At 35.8% G+C, this 24,971-nt stretch overlaps 2 gene segments (V, D, J or C); both read left to right on the plus strand.

Moving 5' to 3' along the window:
• The first annotated feature begins 376 nt into the window (after nucleotides 1–376).
• LOC120940889 overlaps nucleotides 377–24,971 on the plus strand; it is a 201,324-nt gene continuing 176,729 nt past the window's right edge. Inside the window, exon 1 of the C gene segment in view lies at nucleotides 377–428.
• LOC120940881 overlaps nucleotides 764–24,971 on the plus strand; it is a 28,053-nt gene continuing 3,845 nt past the window's right edge. The window contains 6 exon segments of the C gene segment in view: nucleotides 764–859; nucleotides 11,196–11,504; nucleotides 13,577–13,897; nucleotides 15,199–15,525; nucleotides 17,155–17,493; nucleotides 22,026–22,144. Of these exon segments, the coding sequence occupies nucleotides 802–859; nucleotides 11,196–11,504; nucleotides 13,577–13,897; nucleotides 15,199–15,525; nucleotides 17,155–17,493; nucleotides 22,026–22,144 (1,473 nt within the window).

Here is a 24,971-nt window from a genome sequence, read left to right on the forward strand (position 1 = left end):
ACCACTAATAGTATTTGATAGCCAGTGACAGCTAACTGACTCACTGTGATTACTTCGACATATGGGGACCAGGGACCTTTATCACTGTGACATCAGGTAAGAAAATTCACCTTTTCTCTTACCTCTTCTCTCAAACTGTAAAATAACTTTATCTGCAATTTTTTCAACATGAAATGTTAATTTTCACTGTAAACCAACCTGTTTGGGTTCTGTTGCAATTCAACTTCCCACTATCAGTTGAGACATTGATTCCCCAAGATTTCTAAAAAGACTTGATATTGTGTTTTCCACATACCTCTAAGTATTATAAAAAATAATTACTTAGGGTGTCTTGGGGAGTTTTTGTAATGATAGTAGGTCTTAAGGTCACACAGTGAGCTGGGCTTTTGATATCTGGGGACCTGGGACAACACTCACCGTCACATCAGGTAACAGCTCAATTTCATGTCTTTATGATTTATTTTAAATGACTTCAAAATAATGTAAAGTTTTCCACTAAGTGGCTATACATGTTATTCAGTATAGTATATGATTCTCTAATGTATCTATCTCCTGTGTAAAAACTTGTCACAACGGCATAATTATCTCTTGTGCAGTTAAGTGGGACAAGTTATTTGGCAAATTTGGTGTAAATGTATGTCATTAGAGTCTTAGCTATATCTGAATAACAGGACAATATGTTTTAAAAGTACATAGACAAACTTTAAGAATTCAATTTATGCAATATGATCAGATTTTTTTTGGGCGCAATATACTAGAATATTGTGACATTTTGTATAGCATGAAGTTAGTGATTAAATAATGTGTTACTACGCTATGGATGTGTGGGGACCAGGCACCACAATCACTGTAACGGCAGGTAAGAAAGAACATTATTTGAAATATCATACTTAGTGCTAAGTTGGTATTATTTAATGAAAAATAATGTAAAAACTGCCCATATAGTTTGAACAAATAGGACAAGGGACATCAGTGACTGTAAATTGGATATTGTGCCTCTCTTTTCTTAACCTTTTGTGTTCTCTTTTGTTAGTATAAAATGTTTCAATTGTATTCATAACACTTGTGACTGACACCAAATGTATTATTATCTATGATATAAAAAATTATAAATTCGGTTTTTCTTCAGAAACAATTATCCTAATTTATCTAAAAAAAAAAAAAATTTTATACTCATAATTACTAATGTATATGAATGTAATTATTTTGTTTATTATATTGGATAAAAAAATAATCATTTGTTACAGTCGCAGTGGGTATGTTTTTGCTCTAATCTTTGAAATAGAAAAAATAGATATCTAAATAGGATATTAAACTATCCTTCCCTTTTATATACTTAACTTGGAGATTTATTATGAAAAATACTACTTACCATGGGACAGATTTATTAAAATATAAATATATTGCAGGTAATTGTTTCTTGCAACGTACAATAACATTTTAGTTATTTTTTGGTTAGAACAAAATCATAGAATAACTTGTTCCATATGTCCCATATGTAATTAACTTACTTTAATAATAACAATTAACATATTTCATAACATTATGTTAAATTATTTATTTATTTTTTACTCAAAGGCAAAATTATAGTAATTGCGATGATACAATACATAATACATAATTTGATGAGTCGCCTGTAAACAAATAGTATTAATATGATGATTATTGTTATAATAATTAATAATAACTTGGTTGAATGATAATTATAATACTAATACTAATAATATTATTAATATAATAATAATAATAATATTATTAATAATAATAATAATGTAATGTTGTATTTTATATTTTTATTAATATGATCAATTGACATCAGTCATTACTATTACAATGTATTAACGCAATCCAGGCAGGTTTTGTAAAACTACTCAAATATGTTAGTAATAAAACCTAATATTCATTAAAGAAGGATAATATGAAAAATTATTTCTATAAAAATAATGTAGATAAAAAAAAAATTATTGTTAAACTCCGCTGCTGTTCTAGAAATTCTTGGTTTCTGTTCCATAGAGAAGTGAAACCATCAGGTGCACTGGGCGGTAACTGAAACTGACAGCTGTGCGTTATTAGAGATTTCAGTATTACTAAATTTAGAACTGAAAGTTACACACTGATGACTCAGTGGTCACAGGTGTCCATGGACAAGAAAAACAGTTTTACCACAAAATATATTTTTAGATACTAGTATTTCAAGCCTTTATTAAAGTTTTTTTTACATAATTCTGTATTAAATTATTATTTTATTAAAAAGTCTGATATTAATATTAGTAGCACAAAGATGACAATGGCCTTAATTTAAATATGTGTATGTATGTATATACACATACACACATATATATATATATATATATATATATATATATATATATATAATGTCTATTATATAATATATATTATGTATAATCCAAATGTGTGTATATATATATATATATATATATATATACACACATTTACAGTAATATATATCTATTTATATATTTGTTAAAATTATTATTGTTTTGTTTGATCAAATGGCCATCGACATCTTTAAAAATGCAATTTCAATAATTTAAAACAAGTTGTCTATATAATCATAAGTTATAATTTATATAACTATAAAGTGTTATGTATTTGAAGCATGCATATTGCAAGGTATGAATCCAGATATGACTAGTATACTGCAATGTGTTTTTTTTTTACTGGTTTCTCGATTTAAATGATATTGCTAGATCCTACTTTTAAATTATGTCCTTAGAAATAATATATATATATATATATATATATATATATATATATATATATATATATTTATTATCGTTCATATATTATCGTTCATATACATTTATATATCTATACATCTATATATCTATACATCTATATATCTATGTGTATATATATATATATATATATATATATATATATATATATATATATATATATATATATATATATAGTTCTTATTTACTAACGTTAAGTTGTTAAGAAGAACCTAGGAACAAAGGAACCGGGAACAGGTAAGGGATTTATTTATCTTTTATTGAATATTAATTTGTCATCATATAAGAATATAGATTAGTACTAATTATTATTATTATTATTATTATTATTATTAATAATTATTTTAGTTTAATATAAATCTATAATATTAATTGCAATGAATTGGTATAATTTTTTATTTTGTTGTGCTTTTAGTTTAGTGCATAGATTTAAATTGAAATTGTGTGTATCAGGCTCATTTTGTAAGCAGTCTGTGTTTGCAACTGCAGTTATAGATTGTTTTTATAGTAGATTACAATGTCAACCTTAGCTGCCTGTGACAACTGTGTAGTGTCTGGCAGATCATTCATATTTATCATACAAAAGCAAGGGCTATTTGTAAGCTTCCTACTAGTCTCCTGGGTCATTCTGTTCCTAGATTGTGAGGTCTGTATTGCACCAAAAATTTTACAGGCGTTATTTTGCCTGGGATGTACAGTTCAAAGGATAGCACAGCGGGTGCCTTAAACTTAGCATAGGTCACACAAGTAGCAATTACTGTAGCTTTGCAATGAGCTTATCAGGTATCATAAAGCAACAGCTTTGATAGGGCGAGTTTACCACTCACAGACAACATTAACAGCATAGCTGCATTGTATAGAATATATTGTACAGCTAAAGCAGAGACAATACTGCTGACAGTATAGCTTAGATTGCACAGCACAGCTGCCTTGTATAGCTGTACTGTACCATATAGCTGAAGGTGTAGAAAGCAGCGCAAACTACAGTTGGTGATTTAGGAACTGTACAGCACAGAAAATGGAACATAAGTTATTGTAAAGCATAAATAAATTGTTGGGTATGTACTGTATTGTACCCTGCAAGCGATGGCATAGCAGGTGCCATTTGCAGTGAAGATTATTGCATTTACTGTACTGAACAGCAGAAGGCACAGCACAGCAGTCAGAACCGCATATACTATATGGTATAATTTAGAAAGGATAACACGAACTGTAGCTAATGGCATAGTAAGGGCTGTATACAGTAAAAGGTAAATTTGATCCTGTCCAGCACAGCTAAAAACATACCATATTTCACAGCTTAGTTGAAATGTGTAGTATGCACTGTACCATAAAGGTAATGGTATAGTTGGTTGTTGCATATCCTATAAGGAAGTATGGGTATTGTAGAACACAGCAGGCAGCACGGCATACATGGTATCACCCGTCTGCAATGCATTAGCATGTACTGTAACATACAACTGTTATAGCAAGTGCTGAATACAGCAAAATCCAGTGCAAGTGCTGCACAGCATGCAACATTTTCTGAAAGTTATGGTACAGCAGTACTTACAGCTGTCTCTCCTGTATACAGGAGAGATTAGCTCATGTATTGTACAGTACACAGCAAAAGCATATATATAGTACAGCATAAATTACATTTTTATTGTATGGTAATGTACAGCCAGTGACAAAGCCGGTTATGTATAAAGCAGATGATGGTGCAGGTACTACTAAAACTAATGACAGCATAGCTCAATTGCATAGCATATACTGTACCAGAAAATAGCATAGCAGGTGCTGTAGATTTCAGAAATGTATAAATATAGTATACGGCACAGAAAAATGGCTTAGCAGCTACTGTACATCACTGCAGACAGCATAAAACGTACTATACCATGTAAGTAATGATATATCAGGTTCTGTGTTCACTAGCAGGTAGTACAGGTAGTGTACAGCACAGCAAATAACACGCAATGCATTGTTCAGCACAGCTTAGGAGTAATGTTTAGCATGTTCTATACCAGTTAATGGCAAAGCAGATGCCATTTACAGTGGTATGGAGTGTCGTTATTGTAGGCCCAAGCAGACGCCAAAGCATATATAGTACTGCAGTATATCATGTACAAATGTTCTAGCAACTGCTGTATACAGCAAAAGCCAGTGCGGGTGCTGTACAGTATACAGCATGCACCGTACACTACAGCACAGCACGTGCTGTACCCCAAAATTAATGGTACAGTGAGCATTGTATACGGTATAGGCATAAGTACTATAAAGCACAGTCCACAGCAAAGCATATATTGTATAGCACAACTGAAATGTTTGTGTGGTAGTGTACAGCCAGTCACAAAGCTGATAATCTCAGAAGATGGTACAGGTACTTACAACACTAATGTCAGCAAAGCTAAATTATATAGCATATGCTGTACCGGTTATTGGCATAGCAGGTGCTGTATACTTCAGAAAGTGGTACAAATAGTATACAGTCCAGAAAAAGGGCCTATCAGCTACTGTACAGCACAGCAGACAGCATAGCATGTACTATACCATACCAGTAATGATATACCAGGTTTTGTATTAACCATCAGGTAGTGCATGTAGCGTACAGCACAGCAAGTAACACACTATGCATTGTTCAGCACAGCATAAAAGTAAGCATGTTCTACACCAGTTAATGGCAAAGCAGATGCCATTTACAATGGCATGGAGAGTAGTTATTGTAGGGCCAAGCAGATGCTGGAGCATATACAGTACTGCAGTATAGCATTTAGAATTGTTACAGCAAGTTCTGTATACAACAGAAGCCAGTGCAGGTGATGTATAGTATACACCGTATAGTTCAGCATGTTTTGTACGCCATAATTAATGGTACAGCAGGCACTGTCTACAGGAGAGTATAACACACATACTATACAGCACAGTCCATAGCAAAGCATATATAGTGCAGCACAACTGAAATGTTTATTGTGTGGTAGTGCATAGCCAGTCACAAAGTTGAAAATATCAGAAGATGGTGCAGGTACATAACACTAATGATAGCATAGCTAAATTGTATAGCATATGCTGTAAAAATAAATGACGCAGCAGGTTCGGTATACTTCAGAAAGTGATACAAATAGTATACAGCACAGAAATTGACAGAGAAGCTACTGTACAGCACAGCATGTAGTATACCAGGTTCTGTATTTACCAGCAGGTAGTGCATGTAGTGTACAGCACAGCTAGTTATACAGCATACAGTATATTGTAATGCACAGGTTGGGAGTAATGTGTAGCATGCACTACATCATGGAAAATGGCTAAGCAAGTGCCATTTACAGTGGTATGGAGTGCATTTATTGTACAGTACAGCATGCTCTGTACTCTACAATTAATGATACAGTAGGTACTGTGTACATGGAGAGTATAGCACAGGTACTAAAGCAGATGTGGAGTACAGCAGAACATGGTGCAGGTACCTACAACACAAGTGACAGTATATTTAAACACTATGGAATGTACGGTACCATACAGTAAATTGCATAGCAGGTTTTGTATACATTAGAAAGTGATATAAGTAGTATACAGCAGAGAGGATGGCATAAAGCTTTTGTATAGCACAGCAGACAGCATAGCATGTACTATACAATACATGTAAAGCCTTGTACTCAATAGAAGGTAGTGCAAAAAGCGTACGGCACAAAAAGTAGTACAGCAGGCAACAGAGCATTAACTGTAAAGCATAACTGATATGTTTAGCATGTACTGTACAGCTTACAGCATAGTAGGTGCTATATATGTCAGCATGTACAGGACAGAACTGCATATGGATAAATATGTAATATACAATGCATGTAATGGCAGAGCAAGGCTTTGTGCAGCAGAAAATAGCACAGGTAGCATCCAGCACAGCAGATGACACAGCAGGGAATGTACTGTGCAGCCCAGTAGAATTGTAAACTGAACACAGGTTAGATGCAGGAAAGGTATGTTGTGTACTGTATAAATCTTTTTATGAAATAAATGAGTACAGTAGAAGGTGATGGAGGTAAGGTGCTGCTCAGCAGGTATTTTCAGTATAGCAGGTAAATTACATCACAACTGCTTAAATAATTATTGTATTGGCAGGCCATTTATACAGTAGAAGACAATCCAATATAGATTAGAACTGTGGTATAGCAGATAGAATAGACAAAGTTAAACCACAAGCTGTAACGTATTAATACAAGGTATAGAAAATACTAACTACGCTAGAAAGCATGTAGTACAAATCCTGTATTACACAGGGGATAGAGCAGGAACTACACAGAAGGTTATAAAAGCATTTTCTTCATACTATATTTAGTAGTTCAAGGCACTGTTAATGTACTGCTCAGCAGTCAATGTAACCTAAGCTAGGTACTGTAACAAAAAATTAATAATTGTGTAGCATGCATTGTATATTGTGGAAGATAGATCAGCAAAACAAAAATTAAGACAGGCATGGGGCAGTGCAACTACAGGCATACCCCACGTTTAAGTACTCAATGGGGTGTGTTTACTATCGCTGGAAAGCGCAAAATCAGGCTCACTTCTGCATAGAAACCAATGAGCATACAGGTTTTATTACCAAAAGAACAAGCTGGGGTTAGAAGCTCATTGGTTTCTATATAGAAGTGAGCCTGATTTTGCGCTTTCTTGCTTTAGTAAATAAACCCCATTGTGTACTTAAAAGTGGGGTATGCCTGTAAATGTATAGGAGGTACTGCATATAAAAAAGCAGTGCAATAACATAAACATAGCAGATAATCCATATCCAGATAGAAATAATGACAGTTGTTATAGAATACATTTTGTCCATTTAAAACTGCTGTCTCTAGGTTTTTTGTGGACTGAGTGGGGCATGTCATATCTTTGTTGGATCTTTTCCTTTATTTTTTTTCCTTTGCACAATCCTAGCAGGAAAATCTCACTTGGACTGGTGCCATAGTTATGCCACTGTAAGGTGCGATCTTCTTTCTGAAACACCAAGTTGTGGCCCATGCCAACTAAAACCAAGAAATCAGTTTTGGGTGGAGTTGCTCTTTAGTTAGGAGAATGTAATGCTACTTTTACTATACCGCACAACAAAGAACGTGTACACCATACCTGAGGGTATATGTGCTGTTCTGAACAGCTTTTGGCAAGTACTGCAGACTCATCTGATAGAGGAGAATGCAGTATAAAGCTCAGAATATAAAATATTCAAGGCACAGCTCACCGAAGGAAAGTATGGGCAATGCTGAGACTAGCAGAACGTAGGGTAAGTTCCATACAGCTTATTTGGAGAAGGTAATTCATTCCATAGTTGGTGGCAGTTGCTCAAGAAAAGTACATAATCTCTGGTCATTTAAACAAATAGGGCATATATAATGTGTACAAAACCTAATGTACACAGGTAGCTATAAAGCAAATGGATAGCATTGCACATCTCTCACAATTCATCTAAAGAAAGTATGTTTGTTATTTTACATATTAATGTAATATACATTGCAGATAGAACAAAATAAATATAGCAGGAACCAGATCTTAGAATTATCAGATTATAAGAAGGCTATAAACATCTCAAGAACCAACTTGCCCTTTGATATGAAAAAAGAAAAAGCTGAGCATGATGTAAAGATTCTGCATAGGTTAACACAAATGCTTGCTAGATCCATTGGGGCCTGTATCGATGGGAAAACACAGCTTGTTTTTTTTTTTTTTACATCTGTATGAAATGCTTCTGAAATAGTTTAGAATTAAATGCATTGGAACTACAATTGACCTGCATTGTATCTGATTCAAATAGTTTTTACATTCCCATAGATGTGTATGGGGAGAGAAGCAGTTCTGATGCAAAAGCCTTTAAAGGCCCTGTAATTGTAATACAGGTATTGCATAGCTCAGTGACCAAGAAATAGAGCGCTAGCTAATCAGAAAGTTTACAGAGTGCTTTACCACTGACCTGAACAAACAGACAAGTCAAAATATATTTGATTACAGTAAGCGGATATGATAGAAATAAACTGGAAGTAGATAACCTGAGAGTATTGTTCCAGTGCAGGGGTGTCGAACTCAATTTCATCATGAGCCGCATTGCCCCCAAAAGGGCCGGTTGTATCTGCAAGATTGGGTGTCCAGCGCATCCCCTCCCCTTTATATAAGATGTCAAGCGCCACCCCACCATCAGAAGTTGAGTCCCTGACTCTCCCTTACATCACAGTGTACCCCCCTTTCCTTATGCTGCTGCTGGAAAGAAGCTGGATGCATTGCTTGAAAGCAGAAAGTAAGGGTCTGGAGGAGGACCAGAGGTGGGCTGGAGCTCTCCTACAGCTGCAGGAGAGGTGTGAGGGCCACATGAAATTGCCTAAAGGTCCGGATTCGACCCGCGGGTCTTGTGTTTGACACCTGTGTTCCAATGGGTTAAGTAGCCATTGTACACATGGGGAAGATACACACTAGTACAGATTGTTATCTTTTGGGCTAAGAACTGTATATCTGAGTCTAAAGCAGAACAGATACCAATATCTATATCAATAAAGATATCAACAAACTAATGGTATTATGCAACACCATGATATGTACAGTTTGCTGTATTATTGAGTTTAACCTGTTAAATGGTCTAGTTAGTGTGCCTGCTCTCCATTCTTTGCAGAGTGAAATGACTGTATATAATATATAAAATATTTTCAAGTACAATGTTGTTTTTATAGAGTTTAAAAGCATCATACTATATACATTTGCCAACCAGTATCATAGCAGTAAACAGTTCATAGTTTAAAGAAAAATAAGTATTTGTAGCTTGTAAGATATATGTCATCATTGAGCTGTCCACTAGCATAGTGCTGAAACACTACATAGGATCATAGGAATAGGAATTATAATCATAGCATTAAAACAATGCAAAATCATTTGTAAAAACTTACAAAATTATATAAAATGCAGAGACTGTATCTGTGTGACATACACAAAAAGAAATAGGAATGAAGAAAAACAGTTCTGCATTGTGGCAATGTGTATGAATGTAATGTACAATACATGAACAAAGATGGTCAATTTCATTAAAGCAAAGAATGTTTACTTGGCAAAGTGAATGCTTAGTTAATAAAATATTGGTCTGTTAACTTCAGTCATTCAAGACAAGTCCAGATTTTTATTTTTTGATTGTCCTGTACATGACTGGTTATTCAAAGTGAACACAGCTTTGCCTAATTTACTAAGCTAAGTGAACATTATATACACCTTTAGTAAATCAACTCTAACTACTGCTAGGCGTATATACATAAAATTAAGTATAGGAAGTACAATATTCACATTGGCCATAATTACTTCCATTTCTAAAAAAAAATAAAATACTGCACATGCTATCCTGTTACCATTGCATATACAGATAAGTATGTTTGGCTATGTGTGAGTAGTGATGCATTATAAAATTAACCGCTTTCCAGAATGAGAGCTGGTATTATTATTAGCACTTTTTGGCATTACCTTTACTAGGCATTGTGTTGTCTTACCTGTTAGCATGTCCCACTTGAGCCCACTCATATTTGCAAATAGGGGATGTTCTCCAAATAACCAGAAAACAGCAATACAATGTCAGTGTATGGCTAAAGAAATGTGATTGTTGACTGTAATTTTTTAAAAGTATAATTCAATGAGTAGTAGTGTGCAGTATCTAAAGTTAACCCAAAATATACCAGCTTTTAGCAGCGTTATCTAAAAGATGAATGGATGTTATGGCCAAATTATCATCTTGCTACTAGTATACTCTAAATGAACTAAACAGCATTCACCAGTCCTTACTGAAAACTATACCTTAAAGTTCAAAATACATGGCTTATGCCATAGATTTGTTTTATAACAACCCAGGTTTGGTCAGCACATAAAAGTTATGAAAGTTTTATGTTCAACATGTCTCAATTGTATTTTTGTAAAATCAGAAAAGTCTTCTCGTTGTGCTTTAAGGAGCTAAGGGCAGTGAACTAAGGTTTTTTTTTTTTTTTTTTGGGGGGGGGGGTTTATCACATTTTAAATGCCTAAATATTATATTTAGAACCTCAAGTATCTATAATTATCTATAGCAAAATGTCATATTATTTTATTATGTGCCACATTCAGCCAGTCACATGTATTGGGGGGGGGGGGGGGGTTTCCAGCATTTCAACTGGTGCAGTGTTTAAGATCTTAAAGGTAACATTTCTTCAACACATAATATTTTTTACGTAATACAAATACATGATATTTCAAACATGTATGATAAAAAGGTTATCTAATTCTAATATGAATCTCATCCTAATTCTACCTTTAATTTGAACCTTTAGCTCCCTTTTTAACACTAACTGCAACCATCTAGTATTAACCAATTTCAGTTTTGACCCGAAACTGAAATATTTTCAGATCTCCCCTTTTAACTTCTACTAAACTCTGGCTCCTAACCACAGTACTCATTCCTTCCATCTTTGCTTCTATTCTCAGCTGAATCGAAGGGCCCATCTCTCTTTCCACTTATTTCTTGCGGCAAGTCACAGGAAACGAGCACCATCATTGGCTGTTTTTCCAAAGGTTTCCTTCCTGACTTCATTGACTTCAGCTGGGTAGATCAGCTCAGCAATAACTATTCCACTGGCTTCAAGAAATACAATTCTGTGTTGCAAACTGGAGGAACCTATGCAGCAAGCTCCCAAATTAAAGTACCAACAGAAGGCTGGGAGAACAATGATTCTTATTACTGCACTGCAAAACATTTAGATAAGAGCGAATCTGTGGTTCTTCAGTTTCCAAAAGGTAAGAATTTTATATTTCCATTACATTACAGTAAAACAACAATATATTTTTACCTTTGCATCAAATACAGTGACACCACTAGTTTATTGAATAGTGCTAAAAGGCTTAGTAATAAAGTAGATTCAGCAGACTGCTAACACTTTATGAACTGCAAGTGCTCACTGTAGCTAGTGATTCTTACCATGTACTATCTAGGCTTTCTAACTAGTGCACCCACTTACTGATCAAGCTCTTAGATAGTGCTTAGCAAACCCACTTCCTTTTCACAGGAAGAATGCTCACTTTGCAAGTTTTGTATTCATTTTAAAAAGGGAAACTCTGTAAAGGCCAAATTATAATCAATTCTGTACTAAAAGTTAAGGTATAGCTAAACCCAAATATGAACATTTAAAATATTGCAGCTTACAAATACTTAATTGTGGTTGCTGCATTCATTTTTTTTTTTTAGGCTTTTTCCTTTATTTTTACCTTGTGATTAGGCAAGTAACACTTCCGGTCATAGGGAAGAACAAATGTAGGAGAAATGTAGGAGATGTATGTATGTAGGAGAAATCTACCCTTGGATGGATTACATTACAATCTCATAGCAACAGTTTAACTGTGAAGCACCTTTTTGTCTGAATATTTTGGCCCAGATTCTCATAGAAGTACGTTGCTCCTGGGCAGCGCAACGTATGTGATTTACATTACACCACCGCAGGTTGTCAGCGTTCGTGCCTGATTATCAGAACACTTACCTGTAAACTTGCGGCGGTGTATCGTAAAAACGCTCGGCACAAGCCCGCCCAATTCAAATGGGGCGGGTACCATTTAAATTAGGCGCGTTCCCGCGCCGAGCGTACTGCGCATGCTCCGTCGGGTAAATTACCCGACGTGCATTGCGCTAAATGACGTTAACGTAAATGGCGTCCAGCGACATTCACAGACGTCTTACGCAAACGACGTCGATTTTTAAAATTTCGACGTGGGAACGACGGCCATACTTAACATTGGCTGCGCCTCCATAGACCCAGGGGCAACTTTACACGTCGCAAGGGCTACGGAAAAATTCTCTAAATTCTAAATTCTCTGCGTCGAGCGCGCGTACATTCGGGAATCGTCGTAATTTGCTAATTTACATAAGCGACGGGGAAAACTAAGTCGGCGACACCTAGCGACGGGAAAAAAAATTGCATTTAAGATCTGACAGCGTAAGAGCCTTACGCCTGTCAGATCTAATGGGTATCTATGCGTAACTGAAACTAAGAATCAGTCGCATAGATACCCGGGGCCAGATTAGGACTTACGATGGCGCAAATGGTGTTGCGCCGTTGTAACGCCTTTGAGAATCTGGGCCACTGTGCATAATAATTTATGAAAATAAATAAACCGAGGATGTCAAATTTAAGTAATGTAATGCAATTGCAATATTGAATAATATTACAAATGTAACAAAGATTTATATATATCTTGCCTTTAAAGTGGAGGTTCACCCAAAAAATCAATTTTTAACATTAGATTGAGGCTAATTACGTGAAGCAGAATTTTTAAATCAATGCAGTACTTACCGTTTTAGAGATAGATGTTCTCCGTGGCTTCCAGGTATGGGCTGCGGGACTGGGCGTTCCTATTTGATTAACAGCCTTCCGACCGTCGCATACAGCGCGTCACGAGTTTCCGAAAGTAGCCGGACGTCGGTGCGCAGGCGCCGTATAGAGCCGCACCGACGTTCGGCAACTCGTGACGCGCTGTATGCGACCGTCGGAAGGCTATCAATCAAATAGGAATGCCCAGTCCCGAAGACCATACCTGGAAGCGGCGGAGAACATCTATCTCTAAAACGGTAAGTACTGCATTGATTTTATAAAAAAAACACCCGCTTCTGCTTCACGTAATTAGCCTCAATCTAATGTTAAAACATTTTTTTCGGGTGAACCCCCCGCTTTAAATTACTGTTTATATAAACACATGTTGTTTACAAGGTCAAGGAAGTTAGAGTAGATCAGAAATAATAGTCATCTGTGTTACTGATCTGTATCATTTAATGAGGTATACCAGGGATACTGAACTTGCATACTCTTTTTTTTCTTTAGTAATAGGAAAGGAACCAACAGTAACCATGCATCCTCCCATCAAAGAGGATGTAGAATTAAACAACAATGGCACAATTTTATGCTTTGCAAGTGGATTTCATCCTAAAGGCATTACATTTTTATGGAAGAAGAACAATGAAGTGATTCCTGAAGCCGTAACAGAGGAAGCAGTCTCCAGTGCAAATGGAAATTTTATGATAACTTCCTATATTGTAGTAACTAAACAAGATTGGGATACAGATGCAACATTCTCATGTATAGTAAAACATGATCCCTCTGACTTCCAAGTAATGAAGAATGTGAGCAAATCGACTGTATGTGGTAAGTTCTTTCACATTCTATCTGATCCAGTAAAACCCAATGGTTAACGAATGTATGTTGCTTAGGGGTTTATTTACTAAAGCTAGAGAGGACATAATTTGTCATAATTCTGCAAGGAGAAACCAATCAGATTCCAGATTTTATTGTTTAAGCTTAATTAAACAAGCTGAGGTTAGAAGCTGATTGGTTTCTCTGCAAAAATGTGACACATTTCTCCCTCTCTAGCTTTAGTAAATAAACCCCTTAGTGTCTTAAATCTTCATATATATTTATTGATGCAGTAACAAACTAATAGGGCAAGCTTTAGCTCTGAGAGGATAATGTCACTGAGGGTGAAACGGGTTCACAAGGCTATAAGGGCATCTTGCTTCTCCCTGCCCTCTCATTTACTTTCCATTCATAGAAACCTCCACTTTGTCCTGCAAGTTTGGGTCATGTGGAAGGCAGCTGAGCATCAGACATAGATAAAATAGTCTCCCCTGTTGCACCTTCAGTCAGATCTCCTAAATTACCATTACTGACTATTTACTGGCAACACCGAGTAAACAATAGGGTTGATTTACCAAAATACTCCATGTAGAGTGCATGCTAAATATTTACTTAGCTTTGTGAATGATGTTAAGTTGTGTTCCCTTCAGTCATCCAATCATGAGCAAGCAAAATTCTATTTTATTTTTTTTGTTTCCCTTGCACATGATTGATTACTGTTTCAGCTCCAAGCTGCAAAAGGGAAGACAATTATAAAAAGGGAGTGCACAACATTTACCTAGCACAGGCAAAGTGGTTTCATCATCTATGCTTGGATTTTTGAAAGGGAGAGAGCATTTTTAGGTAAAGATGGTGACTAGTGAATGTTCTATCCTATTCAGCAGGCAATATCTCACTCCTATTAACATGCCTCTGGCAACTGCTAGTTAGCGAGGGGGCAACACACTAAAACTGTGCACAACAGTAGTAGTATAAAATAAAGATTTTGTGACCTCATGGCAGTGATAAACTTTAAATTAAAGATATTTTAGGGGAGCAATGTTCTCCTACATAGTTTCCATGTGGATGTCCAATGGAAAAATGCTGCTATCTACAACTTTAATGCCTTCTTAGCTTTATTTGAAAACAAACACAGATAAATTAACTTTATGGCAATGTTCTATAAGTGCCAGATCTCTTCCTACTGTCCGGGTGCTCAAATGCATTTTAATGATTCTTTACTGATCAACTCTTAACTTTGTTAATGAGAAATGTACAAATACAAATCACACAGATAAGGTCTTCTAAGCTTTTTTAATGTCTTTTTTGTTTAGAATCAAACACACCTGGTGGTGAAATCAAAGTGACTGCCGTGCCTCCTTCATTTGAAACAATTTATTTCCAGAATACTGCCCCGCTCACCTGCATTATTACAAACATGGAAACCAAAGATGAATTAAATGTCACCTGGTATGCAAATAATGAAAAATTAACCAACACTCAACTAGACGACCCAGTATATGACAGTTCAATACGGAGGTACACTGCCAAAGCCATTGCTACAGTTTGTCCTGAAGACTGGAGAACAAAGACCTTTAAGTGCATTGTGAGCCATCCTCAACTTCCCCATGTTAAAGTTGTCTCAATGAATAAACCAAATGGTATGTATTTAGTGTAAATTAAAAAAATTCATAATCTTTATTAACCCCCCTGGCGGTATTACCGAGTCTGGCTCAGGGTGAAATTTCAGAACCAAAAGCGGTAACCCTGAGCCAGACTCAGGATCGCCTCGCAGTGTCCACAGGCAGGGAGTTACTTACCTTGTCCCTGGATCCTGTGATGCCTCTCCGCTGTGTGATCGAGCTGTGTCCTCCACGCTCGATTCACAGTGCCCGTGTGCCGCCGAGCTCTGTTCCCTGCGACGTTAGGATGCACGGGGGCGGAAATCGGCGCCAAATTCAAAAAAGTAAATAAACACAATACGTACAGTATACTGTAATCTTATAGATTACAGTACTGTATGTAAAAATTACACACCCCCTCTGTCTCTAGTGGTCTGCCCAGTGTCCTGTATGCACTTTTATATAATAAAAACTGTTCTTTCTGCCTGGAAACTGGAGATTGTCCATAGCAACCAAAAAGTGTCCCTTTATGTCAAAAGTGGTTTTAGACCAGCTAAAAAACAGCGATAATAAATTAGAATCACTTGCAGAATTGAGCAATATCGATTTGTGGGGAAATTCGTCATCAAAAAATAAAAGTAATGACAGCGACAATTCTGCAACTGAGCAATTTTCAGTGTTTTTGATTTGATTACATTATTGAATACTTTTTATTATAATTACATTATTATTTGTTATAATTATTTATAGTTATTTATTATATTATAATTTATGATTTTGTTTTTCAAACTTTATCATACCCGGGATGTCTACTAGACTCTTGTTTGGACAGATTTAAGTGAGTTATTCCTAAGAATTACAGGCCTACAATACAAAACGCCAAATTTCCATGCAAAATAATGGTATCGCTTTCAGCACCTAAAATCTGACATAATCATACCGCCAGGGAGGTTAAAGCACATATACACACAAATTGCATAACAGATTACTATTTTCCACTTTGCAATGATCATTCTACAATTTCATATTTCAAAAGCTAATCCAGTGAATATTTAATAAATTCATTAATTCACTGTCCTTCAAATTTCACACTTTTGAATGAAAATATTTTATAAAACTTATAGCAGGGATTACAAATGTTGATGTATGACCATTTTTGGTATAATGCAGTCATTATTCATTTTGTATGATTCCTACGGCTTTAACCCTTTCATGGGGTTCATACAAATTAATCATGTTCTCTTTCCGTTATGCAGTCAAATTGGGAGCAAAATTAGGCTGAAGAAAGTAGACTGATTAAGGAATTAATGATTATATCTGAATTTAAGATACTTAATTTGAAACTCAGATACAGATACATATATGTAGTAAATAATAGAAAGTTTAAAGTGTAAACATCTGGTGTTCATATATAACTCACATTTGTGTGCCTATAATATAACTTATATTGGTGCACCATGCAAGTGACTTTATAAGCTCCCAATCCATTCACCTCTTTAACAAATCATCCATCCTCTTTCCCTGAGGCAGAGGAATGGTCATGATGTGGGTGAGCCATATTTATACTCAATGTTCTACATCTCAGCGAAACCACGCCATTGATTCAGTTTCAGCTCATGTTCACAAGTTACATATATGTTTTTTCTACATGTTTTGTTTGTTTTCTAGGACACGATGCCAAAGCTCCAACAGTTCTATTATACTCACCACACCCAGATGAATTAGCTAAAAAGGAAACTGCCACTCTGTCATGTATGGTTAAAGGCTTCGCCCCACCTGACATATTTGTCAAATGGATGGATAGTGATAACGTAGAGCTGTCTCATGTTGCAACCACTGGGCCCATACAGGAGATCACTTCTTCTAGCAAGAAAACCTACTTTCTCGTAAGCACATTAACCCTTACAAGTGTTCAAGAATGGAATAGTGGAAAATCATACACCTGCATAGTTGGCCATGAATCACTACCACTACACACCACCCAAAGGACCACTGACAAAACTGCTGGTAAACCAAACCAAGTGAATGTGTCCCTTGTTATGTCTGATTCTTGTTAACAGTCCTTTAAACAATGACCAGATAACACTGGCTTTGTTCTTCCCTGCGTGATGTGTAAAATGAGGAGGAGGAAGAAGGAAAAGTGTCATCTTGGTGTTTGTCGGCCTGTTTTTTGTACATTAACTTCAGTGAATCCTTTCTGCATCCTGAAAAGTAGAAATAAAAAAAATCAATTTATAAAATGCTTGTTTTCATGTATGGAATGTGTGTCGCTGTCTGGTTCTTGTATGGTTAGAGTAAAGCTAACAATGGTTGCTGAAGCTGCTTCATTAGCTGTCCTAAATTCTAACATCTTACACACAGACAACACAATGTTAAATAATGCAAGATCACTGTGATCACTATTCATGGTCAAAACTTAGGGTTTATATAATAACATGTGAAAAACATTAATGTAGTGCACTAACCCATCATAACCAACTTTTAAGAGTCAGATACAACAAACAACAGCCAGAAATGCTTATTATGGTTTACAACCATGTTCATCAGCTAATTTTTTTCATAAAAAATAAGCATGAAACTTCAGTTGGATATATGTATGCAGACAGAGGTGTCTGCATGTATTTAGCTGTCCTTAAAGGGGTTGTAAAGGTTTGTTGTTTATTCTCTAAATTAGTTCCTTTAAAGGGGTTGTAAAGGTAAAAAAAAAAATCCCTAAATAGCTTCCTTTACCTTAGTGCAGTCCTCCTTCACTTACCTCATCTTTCGATTTTGCTTTTAAATGTCATAATTTCTTCTGAGAAATCCTCACTTCCTGTTCTTCTGTCTGTAACTCCACACATTAATGCAATGCTTTCTCCCTGGTGTGGAGTGACCCCTCCCCTGGAATACAAGAGAGTCAGGACGCCCAGTAACACACAGCTCCTTTCTCTATCTGCAACCTAGAGAGCGTCCTGACTCTCCTGTATTCCAGGGGAGGGGGTCGAGCAAATGTTTTTTTCTTTGTTTGAATTTTTCACTTCATGTGTCTCCTCAGTAAGCTTTCCACCATCATTTGAGCGGTGGAAAGTCATTTAGAACAGCTTACTAAACACCTTACTGAGGAGAAACAGGAAGTGTGAAATTCAGACAAAGAAAACAAAGAAAAAAAACATTTAGAAGGGAAATTGAAGGAAAAGGTAAGTGAACCAACACTGCACTAGCTTAAAGAAACCTATTTAGAAAATAAAAAACAAACCTTTACAACCCCTTTAAGAGTGCCCCAGGAACCAGAAGAAATAGTTGCACCAATATTACACATTTATAAACTTTTCCATTATCCATAAGTCTGAAACACATGCTGTTTATGGTCACGATGGACCAACATTATCTTCATCTTGTACCTGGGGAAAAGTTAACAAAAAACAATTTTACTTATAAATGCCTTTAAATAATAGAACAGCTAAGAAATGGAACTGTTTTTTATCTACTGATACTGGAAGAATCAGCATGCAGTTTATTAATATTTGAGGTTCCAGACTCAACTTTTTTTCCAAAAATTACATTTGCATTGGGCTGTATTGTGTACAACCTAATTATGCATCTACACCACTAAGATATGCAGATAATTAAAACCATATCCACCAAATACTTAAAATTATACCCATTCCCTGCTTAACTTTTTTTTATGTTTGTCCTGCTTAATGCTGTTTGTTTGTTCTTTTTTCTCACTAGAAGTGTATCAATTAAAAAAAAAATACAGTTCTTAGAAGGCAATACCAAATACATATTTCTCACCATTTAAATGTTGTATAGTGCTCAACAACTGTTAGCACTATACCCTGAATAATAATAATTATTATAATTTTATTAATAGTAATAATAATTCCATGGACTACTAAGCCAACAAATATATTAAACTACAAAATATATAAAAAAAATCCTTTGTTATAATAATCAAAATAATATTATACTGTATATTTCTTGAGTGATTAGTGCAATGGAATTAGAAGACATGCACTAGGTAAATGGGACAGTGGAAAGAGTTGCACAATAAGGCTTCAAGACAAAGAAAAATCCACACACATTTTTGTTGGGTCTTTCCCATGGTTAATATTTTTAAATCAAATGCCGCAATATGCATAGCACATGATATATCCTACACAGGAAACCCTGATAATAGCAAAATATGCTATTGTTATTTGGAAAAAAAAAACAGGCTTTATATTATAAAAAATAAATAATAAACGTAAAAAAACTCTAACTGAAGTGAAAAATCTGCTGACATCTTCCTCAACACAAAACGTTGGCCTCCTCTGTATTATCAGAAGTTGACATCCTCTATTTTATGAATGCAGAATGCAAAATAGGTAATGATATAAACGTTTGATTGCAACTAAGCTGAAGACCAGATTCATTTTTTATTTGAAGAGCCAAATTAAACTAAATTGTAGGATGACACACTCAGATATACACATGTAGACAAATGTATTTAACTATAATTATAGTTGCTTTCACACACTGGAGGAGATTAAAAAAAAAACTGGTGCACACAGTATCTGCTGCAGCTGTGCATAATAACCAAGCAGTTTCTAGGTTGAACTTCGGGGGCCATTTGACAGACATTTGTGTGGGTTCAAGCACAGATGTCTATTCAAATCACCCCCGAAATCGCCAAAAGTAGTGCAGGAACTACATGTCAAATCGCATGTCAAAGCGGCCCGACGTAAACGTGGGCTTATTGTCAAATCAAAGCTTAATTGAACAAGTTAGAAGCTGATTGATTACTATGCACAGCTGCACCAGATTCTGTGTGAACCAGTTTTAGTAAATCCCCCATATTTATGTAGTCACAGAGTGAAGCAAATTAGTAATATCTGGGACAAAATAGCAGGCAGGTAATCAAAGGGGTTGATTTCCTATGGACAAATAGACTGTGCAATTTGCAAGTGCAGTTTTTTTCCCCAGAGCTTAGTGAATGTGGTGAAGCTTCTCTTTGTAAGGAATACCCAATCAGGTGCAATGAAAAAAAAGCAGCACTTTTGCTTGCACAGGATTGGATGGTGGAAACTAACAGCGCTTTACCACATTCACTAGGCTCTCGGGGAAGTTAATGCAACTGCACTTGCAAAGTGCACAATCTATTTGACTTTAGTAAAGCCACCCCAATGTGTTAATGGTTAGGATTTAGATTTCTGTATAAAAGATAGATATGAAAACTCATCTAAACACATATTATTCATATACAATGCCTGGATGTTGCATGTCAGTTAATAAAACCTTTGCAATATTCATATTTTCAAAACGATACTTACAATTCTCTGTGATGTCTCTATCCAAGCTTCACAGACATATATCAAACTGAATCTGAACTTTCTGTTACAAATAAATTACCCCAAATAAGTTTTCCATTAGGCACGCATACATGTTAAAAAACATATTAATTAGACTGTGGAAATTTAGCTCATTAACTTATTCCAGGTGATAAGAATATAAGTATATTGCCATAGCATACGTTGATATAGCAGTACATTTCCTATAACTTTAAAAGACAGACATGAGGCATAAAACAGTATAAACAAACTGGATATATAATATTACAGATAAGATCTTTTTGAGTGATGTCTTTATACATTTATAATCTCTATAAACATTAACAGCTGAGAACTTACAACATTTTAATAGAATTGACCACATACGAAAATGACAAGTAAAGCAGGACTGTAATAGTCAAATCAATATAAATGAAAGAGAGATGCTTTATAAATAATTTATCAACGGGCAGATATCAGGATTGGCTATGACCCTATATACTTTCCAACACCATAGAAAAGAAAATAGCATAATGTTCAGATTATTAAGTGCGTGGAAGAAACATTGATATGGAATACATTTTCAGGAATGAAAATGCCTCCAGGTGTAGTCAGACATTTAGGTCAACCTTTCAACTTCTGTCTAAGCTTTCAACTCCTGTCTAACAGCGCAAACCAATGCACTAAGCTCATATATGTAAAAACTATTTCCATAGGGTGTCTTTAAATAACTTAGCCACCCTATGGGTATGGCATTTGTCCTTTGCATTTTATATGGCAGGATCAGCAATCTATGTGATCAGAACCTGGTAATGGATACATGTATTTCCATACACTGAACCAAAGAAAAATACTTCTGATTCCATTGAATTACAATGGAAATAGTTCTGACAGTAAATGGGACAAGAGGTGAAGGGAAATAGCTCTGTCAGCTTTTGACTCTTGTATAGGAGAAGAGACTGTTACCAAATTGCAGGGTTTCTCACCCTTTCTCACACTCTCCAAAACTAAGAAACGTGTAGCTGGAGACTAATTTAAATTATCCTGACTGGAATTTAAAATCATGGGTGATTTGTCTCTAACAATATTATATGTATTTTTGTATGTTTGTATGTTTGTGTGTATTTGTGCTTATGTCGCTATTTAAGTTAACTAGTCCGTTGTCACATACTGTTTAGTAGTTCACAACTGTGCAGTTTAAACTCTGCATGTGATTTAGTGTCATTGATGTGATTTTTTACATTCCAACAGCCCTTATGATCTATATAGAAGAAGATGATGATATCGATAATCTCTGGACCACGGCTTCCACTTTTATAGTGCTCTTTCTACTGAGCCTCTTCTACAGTGCAACTGTCACTCTTTTTAAGGTGTGATTCATTGATGTTAGTGACATGATTACTTGGTAAAGGGGCATGCTAACTAAAGGCGATAGTGTCTGAAAATTGGACAAATGCTGTATGAAGTTAAACATCAGTTTCAAACTGGTAGCAGTAAAAGTGATTTTTACATTTTCATTTGGGTATAGACAGAATGGTGAGAGAAAGACTTTTGTTCTGGCCTTTTCCACAGTCCTTAGCTGTTTTTGAAAGTTTGGTATTTAGGAAGTAAACCAAAATGAGCTGAGCAAAATTAAATATTTAGCAAAAAACTATTTTGGGGGTTTCTGAGTAAATAGAAGAGAAAATATCACAAGACAAAGTTGTTGTCCTTGTTTCTTAAGTTAAAGAGTTCCAGGTATGAATATTTTTACATAGTTACATTGGGCCAAATCCTCAAAAGGGATACGCAGGCGGAACTGCTGTTCAGCCTGCGTATCCCTGTGCCTATCTTTGGAACTGATCCTCAGAATCAGTTTTCCAAAGATAGGCAGAAGATCCGACATCTGTAAGAGACTTACACTGTCGGATCTTAGGATGCAGTACCGCATCTGCCGCTGGGGGCATTTCGAGTCGAAATGCCGCTTTGCGTATGCAAATGAGGACTTAGGCAGATCCACAAAGCTTTTTAGCTTTGTGTTTTCTGCGTAAGTTACGTTTTGCATGCGTAAAATTAGGGATGCTTTTACAAGGTGTAAACTAGTAACACCTTGTAAAAACATACCTTTTTTTCGATCGCCGCGTTTTTTTTAAATTTCTAATTTTATTTTTCGCCGCGTAACTTTTTTTTTCCCGACGCAACTTTATTGTCCCGTCGCAATCCACAAAGCCCGACGTAACGTCATTTTGCGCGCTGCCCGTCGGGAAAAATGACGTCACACGCATGCGCAGAACGTCCGGCGCGGGAGCGCGCCTCATTTAAATTGTCATCGCCCCCTGGATGAGAAGACCGCCTTGCGACGGAGGCACTTAAGTTACACAGCCGAAAATTTCTAGGTAAGTGCTTTGTGGATCGGGCACTTAGGTAGAAATTTTCCGCCAGTGTAACTTAACTGCTAAAAGTTAAGTTAGGCAGGTTTTTTGAGGATTTGCCCCATTGGTCCAGCTTGGGCCAATGTAACTATGCATACATTTTACCTGTGGAATTCCCCTGGAAACTTTAAATCACTGTGGTATGCAGCTCTACTAAGGTGATCTCCAAAGATCACTTGGCCCCTTGTTTCCTACATTAAAGTTTTCCAGGTATGATGCCGCGTACACACGATCATTTTTCGGCATGAAAAAAACGACGTTTTTAAAAACGTAATTTAAAATGATCGTGTGTGGGCTACACATAGTTTTTCAGCTTCTGAAGAACGACAAAAAAAAAAATTTGAACATAACGTCGTTTTAAAAAATGTCATTTTCGGGTAGTAAAAAATGATCGTGTGTGAGCTAAAACAAAGTTTTAAACCTGTGCATACTCAGAAGCAAGTTATGAGACGGGATCGCTCGTTCTGGTAAAACTACCGTTCATAATGGAGTAAGCACATTCATCACGCTGTAACAGACAGAAAAGCGCAAATCGTCTTTTACTTACACGGAATCAGCTAAAGCAGCCCAAAGGCGAATAGAACTTCCCCTTTAGAGTGCCGTCATACATCACCGCGCTTTGTTAATCATTTTTTTAAAACGATGGTGTGTGGGCAACGTTGTTTTTAATGATGAAGTTAGAAAAACTTCGTTTTTTGGACATGCTGAAAAACAACGTTTTTTTTTTCATGCCGAAAAATGATCGTGTGTACGCGGCATTAGTATTTTTACATAGTTACATTGGTCCAACTTGCATACACTTTACCTGTGGAATTCCCCTGGAAACTGGAAATCATTGTAGTATGCACCCCTACTAGAGTGATCTTCAAAATATCACTTAGTCCTTATTTCCTATGTTAAAGAGTTCCAGGTATAAGTATTTCTACATAGTTACATTGGTCCAACTTGGACCAATGTAGCTATGCATACACTTTACCTGTGGAATTCCCCTAGAAACTGCAAATCACTATAGTATGCACCCCTACTGGAGTGAGCTCCAAAAGATTACAGGCCCCATGCTGAGTGGCTGCCCTGCTGCATTGTAAACGCAGAAGGTCATCCGCTCAGCACAAGAGCCATTCAGAGAATTTGCACCTACTCATTGAATGTAAAGTGTTCTCTGATTGGAGCAGGTGGAGTGAAGTGGCAGTAACGTCATGCTCTCTACCTTGTCTAATCAGGGAATGCTTTGCATTCATTAAGAAGTTGTAAAAAAATTCTCTGAATGCTGACAATGCCCAGCATCCAACCTCCACAATGTAGTAGGGCAGCCACTCAGTGGCTGATTAATAGCTCAGCCCCCTCCATATCCCTTGTGCTGATTTTTATGTTTTTCATTTTAGCAATCTTAAACATTGGCTTTAAGTGACCTTATAGCCAAACTTTCTTGCTCTTAAAAGCTCTCACAAAAAAAAGGAAGTACAACATTTTCCTCTCCTATGCCTGCTTTATTTTAGCTGTATTTTCAATATATTTAGCCTTTTTATTTTAATTTTAGCTTTATTTGCAATGTATTTAGCCTTTTAAAATGACAGAAAGCTTACTGATTCTGATTTTATACTGAAGTTTTATGGCTTACATATTATGGGTAGAAAATATTGTAAAGGTAAATCCAGCTTTAAAAAGGCAAATTAAAAAGATCACTTATTGTAAGATAAACCTCAACTGCTATTATCATTGATAATAGCTTAAATAATATATTGTAGAGTAAGAGGCAGATAAGTGTGTACACTGTAACTCAATCCAA

Source organism: Rana temporaria, chromosome 1 (assembly GCF_905171775.1).
Source record: "Rana temporaria chromosome 1, aRanTem1.1, whole genome shotgun sequence".
Taxonomy (NCBI): Eukaryota; Metazoa; Chordata; class Amphibia; order Anura; family Ranidae; genus Rana; species Rana temporaria.